The 6,704-nt window shown below is 39.7% G+C and overlaps 1 protein-coding gene across 1 annotated transcript in view; it reads left to right on the top strand.

The window, feature by feature from the left end:
- The first annotated feature begins 1,587 nt into the window (after positions 1-1,587).
- cmss1 (cms1 ribosomal small subunit homolog) overlaps positions 1,588-6,704 on the top strand; it is a 79,837-nt gene continuing 74,720 nt past the window's right edge. The window contains exon 1 of the mRNA XM_039007170.1: positions 1,588-1,686. Within this exon, the coding sequence (XP_038863098.1) occupies positions 1,638-1,686 (49 nt within the window). The 5' untranslated portion in view covers positions 1,588-1,637. The remainder of the gene's footprint in view (positions 1,687-6,704) is intronic.

The raw sequence follows: 6,704 nt of genomic DNA, 5'->3' as shown, positions 1-6,704 counted from the left end.
TAATCTGGTACAGACTATACATAGGGAAGTGTTATCAACCTGACCTTCAGTATGCTGGCCTGTATATCAGTTTGTATTTGCGTTTTATTGTCAATATTGATACAATTCGCATGTGACAAACACTTGCAAGATATGGCCGAGCCTAACCGAATCACAAACCAAATGACAAACACTTTCAGGTGATTGCAAGGAAATGTGCTACGGTCGACTTAGTTCGGTTTACATTAGGTTATTGTTTACATATTGTGCATCAGGTAACAGTGCAGCAAAAAGTCGAGTAAACAACACTTTCCTGTGGATACCCCTTCTCCACTTCCTACCGCCAAAAGGACCAATAGCATGTAGCCAACAACCAGTAAAGTAGTGTAAATATCATGTTATTCAAATTCTGGCTTGTAATCTTTGCAAAATTGCATCTTTTTAGGTCAACTTTGGTTAGACTGAAAATCGTAACAGTCTGATGTTTAGGCAAGCCTAGATAGAGTGAGTTTCAAACTCTTAAAAAAGCCACACCCTATCTCCTCAGCCCTCAAATTAAGTGGACACTTCTGATGACGTTTCATGACGTCTGATGAGTATACACTTACAGGGCAAGGGGTGAGGGAGGGAGGAAGGAATGATTTTTAAATGGACCGCCCTTGCCAGGAAATTCGTCCCTCGTTCATCCCGCGATGATTGTGTTTTCAGCCACGGGTAGCTTGTGGGTGCTTTATATGAGCTACAGTCAATTGTGATTTCATGTCTACTATAACTAACTATATAATTATTAATATACGTCTACTCTATGATAACTAGCAAATTAATTAGCTAACAGACATTAGCCTGCCAAGGATTTTTTTCTCTTTTTTCTACAATTTCCAAAAACTAACCAAACAAAAACATCATTACTTTTATGAGACGTGTTTGTGCATTAGTAGCACAATTTAACTTATTTACATTCGTTTTTACTTACACTTGTATGTTGACTCCATATTGACGGAGGACTTTTCTTAGCGGATGTACAATCATCGCGAATTGAAATATGGGGCGTTTCAGGCACGAAGCGAACAAAATTGTACACTCGCAAACTCCATTAAAAGCGAGGGCTGAGGGGCTTACGTTGCAAACTTCCCTTGCTTGGCCAAGGGCTGTCTACTTCGAATTTGAAACGCTGCCAATAAAGTCTGAATAGAATAGGACTCAAGTTACAGATTCCCCATAAAAGACATCAATCAGAAATACATTCTCTCTCAATAGCATAGCTTACGTTACATTTTAAAACATTTTAATTTATACATAAACTTGTCATGACATATGCCCTGCGTTAATTATGCACATTTATCTTGAATCTGTAGATTTTAATGTTAAAATACAAATATTTGAGTTACGTTATATACCGCAATGTCACATAACGTTTCTCAGCGGTTTAGCAATTCTTTATTGTAACCCTTCTTGAAACATTTACACAATAACAGATGCCACTTTGGTGACTGTTTCTTTTGCAGGGGCTTTGTCAGTGTAGACTTAACCTAATGTAGTAAGTGTAGACTTGATGGCTTGTCCATGACCCGGTAACACTTCCGTTTAAACTGTTAACAAATGTCATGCGATTGTGAACAACCAGAAGCCACAGCGCAGCGGTAGTTTTGGATTTGAAGATGGGGGACGATTTAGGTGATGACTGGTGGGAACAAAAGGGCAATTCGGGTAAGTTATAATATTTCTAACAGCTGGAAGTATGTGTGCCTTTGGCTGAGCAAGATACCGTCTCATATTTGTCATTGCACTGGGTGTATTTTAAATATCTATAGGACAGCTAACATAGATAACTAGTAGCTAGCTAACGAGACTCCCATGCTTGGCTATTCTGTCCATGTTTAGCTGAAGGCCTTCAAAGCAATTGCTCAACTGTCCTCTTCCGAGCAGGTTTAATGTATTTTAATATTATGCCTGCGCTGTGTTCGTCCATAGAGTTGAGCTAGTTAGCCAAAGCAACATGCGTGTATGTTCTGTTTTACACGTGTGTAGCTGATGGAGCTCACACCGAGGTGTATTGTGGTAGTTGATGTTCGACGCGTTTTTAGACCTGTACCACAGATCTCGATACAGTTTTCATTTTTCCAAAACTAAAATCTGTTACGAACAGAATGGACTAAGTTTTGTTGACTCTACCCTTTGCAAACGTAAAAATAAATGCCTTTATGAGTATAAGGGCGAATTGTTATTACACACGCGCAGTTCAAAGAAGGCGTTCCCTAACAGAAATATGCAAATAATGGTAGAACTTGCCAATATCAAAGATTTTATAACTAAACCAAGGTAGACCACAGGCTGTCGTTTCCAATGGGAACAAATGAGCCATAGTGGGCAGAGCCAAGCACGAGCTAGCGAGATCCCATTGGCACGTTCTAGCATCATCTGCATATTTTCTTTATGGGACGCCTACTCTTTTGTGTGTGTGTGTGTGTGTAATTCAATTCGCCTTTGCACTCCTAAACAATGCAAAAGTGTATTTTTTTTTAAATCGCCATGGTTAAAGTTTACAAACCTTAGTACACTCTGTTTATAACAGATTCTAGTTTTGGAAACAGAACTGTATTGAGATCAAATGTTTCATCGATGAGAACATTTGCGAAATGTCTGCCAAAATCCATCTAGTTCAATCTTCTCCCACTGCACGCCAGTGGGTTTGTGGAAACACCAAGCGGATGCTTCACATTTAAAAATCCAGTGAAATATCTTTCATTGGCACAGATATGAACTGTAGAACAATGTCATGCTTGGCTCTGCCCACCTCCTTGCTTGCTCTACGGACTATGATTAATTTGCTCTCATCGGAAACGACAGGCTGTGGTCTATCTTGGGTTAGTTATAAAAAATCTTTGCCTGAACCAGAGATAACTAATCCACTCTCTGTACTTGATATCATGTGCCAAAGAGACTGGCCTTTCTGCCATCTTCAAATATGAATATTCTATCATGAATGTTAATGAGCTTGAAGAGAACAGAGGATTTGGTCCTGATTATATCACCCTCACAGCTGTCCTTCAATCACAATAATTATTCAAATATTTGAACTTTTTTTCTCCACAGAACATGTTGGTATCTGGTTGCTAAGCAACCATATTGTTTGTCCAGATGAAACCAGTCTGTCAAAAGTTGCTAGCTCACATCTACATTCTCAAACTAAATACATACTGCAGTTCCAACCACAAAACGTCAAAATACATCAACTAGCTCACTAACAGCAAAATTATTGTTTTTGACTTTGTTAGAAATTCTAGTTCTACTTTTGAGGCTCCACATGTTGTCATGGAAAATATGAACGTTATTTCCAAAACCAATGAGCATCCAGCACATATTGAATGTTGAGATTGACGAAAGGCCAGTCTCTTTGGCAATGACAGAGAGGTAAAGAATGGAATGTTAGCTAAAGAGACTGGTACTCGGACTAGAGTCTTAGTTGGTAATAATAAGGAATTCCTCTTGACTACGCCCACAAATTGGGGAAAACCAACATTCTTTCCCGTTGACCTCCCGTTGTAAAAGAGGCAACTTTGTCGTAGATTTTTTGTTATACAGAAATAACAAAACATCCCGAAAAGCTGCTGTGGTGTTCAATGTACATGTAGCCAGGTCAAATCCCAACCTATGGTTTGCAATAATCCCATGTAGTGAAATAGAGCCTGTGATAAGAGCCCTGTGGCTTCAGGCTATTCGGAGTGGGAAATGTGGGGACACGGTGTCGAAGTAGGCTACACGTAGACATGGGTGTGGAAAACATTTAATTACAGGTAATACAAAATTTAACTTCTTTGGTACAGTCCGTTTGTAACTCCACTCATTAACCTCTCTTGGGTAGGGGGCAGTATTTTTACGCCCGGATGAAAAGCGTGCCCAAAGTAAACTGCCTGTTACTCAGGCCCAGAGGCTAGGATATGCATATAATTGGTAGATTTGAATAGGACACACTCTAAAGTTTCTAAAACTGTTAAAATTATATCTGTGAGTATAACAGAACTGATATGGCAGGCGAAACCCACGAGGACAAACCACTCCCCCCCCAAAAAAAATTCGGCCTACCTCTATTTTCAATGGCTATCACTTTAATTATAAGGCCAAGTCCTCCCAGATTGCAGTTCCTAGGGCTTCCACTAGATGTCAACAGTCTTCAGAGTTTCAGGCTGGTTTTTTGAAAAATGAGCCAGAAATTGTAGTTTTTCTAGGTGGCTCCCATTTTGGCTGTAGTGTTCCAAGCGCGTGGAAGAGAGCGCGTTCTTTGGTATTTTTCTCCGGTAAAGAAAATAATGATTCTCCGTCTTAAATTGTATCGTTTATTTGCGTATTAGGGTACCTAAGGTTTGATTATAAACGTTGTTTGACTTGCTTGGAGAAGTTTATTAGTAACGTTTGGGATTCATTTTGTATGCATTTTGATGGAGGGAAACTGGGTGGATTGTTGACTGAAGCGCGCCAGCTAAACTGAGTTTTTATGGATATAAAGAAGGACATTATTGAACAAAAGGACCATTTCTGATGTAACTGGGACCTTTTGGAGTGCCAACAGAAGACGATCAAAGGTAAGGCATTTATTATATCGCTATTTCTGACTTTCGTGTCGCACCTGCCTGGTTGAAATATGTTTTTCATGTGTTTGTATGCGGGGCGATGTCCTCAGATAATTGCATGGTTTGCTTTCGCCTTAAAGCCTTTTTGAAATCTGACACCGCGGCTGGATTAACAAGAAATTAAGCTTTATTTTGATGTGTTACACTTGTGATTTTATGAAAGTTAAATATTTATAATACTGTAGTTTGAATTTCGCGCTCTGCAATTTCACCGGATGTTGACGCTACCGTCCCACCTGCCCATAAGAAGTTAATTGTAGCTGTATAGTCTTCGTTTGTGTTGTTGGTCTTGGCAACTTAACCTTTTCACAAGTGAGTTCAAAATATCTCTAACGGTCGCCCCAGCGTGAGTTGTTTTATGCGCAGGATGTCAGAATGTAGTCACTGTTCCAAAATGTGATTGTTACCCAACAGGACAGTTAACACGCACTGCCTGCTAATTATCTATAGGCTATGTTTACATTTTTCAATTTCAACTTATTTTCTAACAAGTTTTATTTTTTAACAACAGTTTGAATTGAGGTGTGTTCCGCTTCCTTATTAATTCACATAGAAGTAGCCTATTTCAGTGTTTCGGACGATTTATGTTTGAAGCTTTACTGAGCCGGACAAACTTCTCTCTTCCACAGAGCCCAAGCACTTCACCAATGTTTCCGGAGACATTTGCGCAGTCTTGCAGGAATTGGCACATTTTCTGGCTGTTGCTCACATTGCCTTCCTTGTTGTTTTCCTTACAAATAATAACTTTGGACATGTGTGCATTCCTATTTTTTATCTATTTTATTTAACCTTTTATTTAACTAGGCATGTCAGTTAAGAACACATTCTTATTTACAATGACAGCCTACCAAAAGGCAAAAGGCCTCCTGCGGGGATGGGGGCTGGGATTAAGAATATAGGACAGGACAAAACAAACATCACGACAAGAGACACCACAACACTACATAAAGAGAGACTACAGACAACCACATAGCAGCAACGCATGACAACACAGCATGGTATCAACACAACATGGTAGAAACACAACATTGCAGAAGCAAAACATGGTACAAACATTATTGGGCACAATAAGGTAGAGACAACAATACATCACACAAAGCAGCCACAACTGTCAGTAAGAGTGTCCATGATTGAGTCTTTGAATTAAGAGATGGAGATAAAACGGTCCAGTTTGAGTGTTTGTTGCAGCTCGTTCCAGTCGCTAGCTGCAGCGAACTGAAAGAGGAGCGACCCAGGGATGTGTGTGCTTTGGGGACCTTTAGCAGAATGTGACTGGCAGAACGGGTGTTGTATGTGGAGGATGAGGGCTGCAGTAGGTATATCAGATAGGGGGGAGTGAGGCCTAAGAGGGTTTTTATAAATAAGCATCAACCAGTGGGTCTTGCGACGGGTATACAGAGATGACCAATTTACAGAGGAGAATAGAGCGCAGTGATGTGTCCTGTCAAAGTGCCTTATTTTCTGTATGTTGTGGTGTTCCTACTGTAGCATACAGTATGTATGGATGGAGCATGTTGTATTTACAGTTTTAGTCATGTGTTTTCAAGTACTGGTGACAAATAATGCATTCCGATTATTGCATAGATTGTAATGGACACCTATGATGTGTGAAAAAGGTTGTACTGATTTATATTGAGATAATGCTATTTACCATGTGTGGCTCCATGTTTGACATTATGCAATTCATTCTGGCTGTCATTTGAACGTCTGTCAGACCAAAGATGTTATAATGAGGTGAAGGGTAAACCTCCGGAAGGGAAGTGAATGATCATAGACGACACACCCCCTTCAACATGCATACTGCAAACAGACCAAACTCATCTTGTCGCCTCTTATCTTTGGTTGATGCGAAGAAGAAAAAAAACATGGCGGAGTGCACAAACTACCCATCGGATTACTTTCAATTTCTAGAAAGTGTTTTACTAAATTATTTTGATCAATTGTGCGCTCACCCATGATGAATTCTAAATAGTAATTGCTATTTGCTAATTCATATTGCGTTTTCTGACAGCCGAGAGTTATCCAAATATGACTGCTTGTGTTACGTCAATCTTTCTTCAGTTAGAGCTAGGACTAATGTAGCCTACATTTTCCGGT

This window comes from Salvelinus namaycush, chromosome 13 (genome assembly GCF_016432855.1).
Source record: "Salvelinus namaycush isolate Seneca chromosome 13, SaNama_1.0, whole genome shotgun sequence".
In the NCBI taxonomy this organism is placed as follows: Eukaryota; Metazoa; Chordata; class Actinopteri; order Salmoniformes; family Salmonidae; genus Salvelinus; species Salvelinus namaycush.
This window is presented reverse-complemented; position numbering and strand designations above follow the sequence as displayed.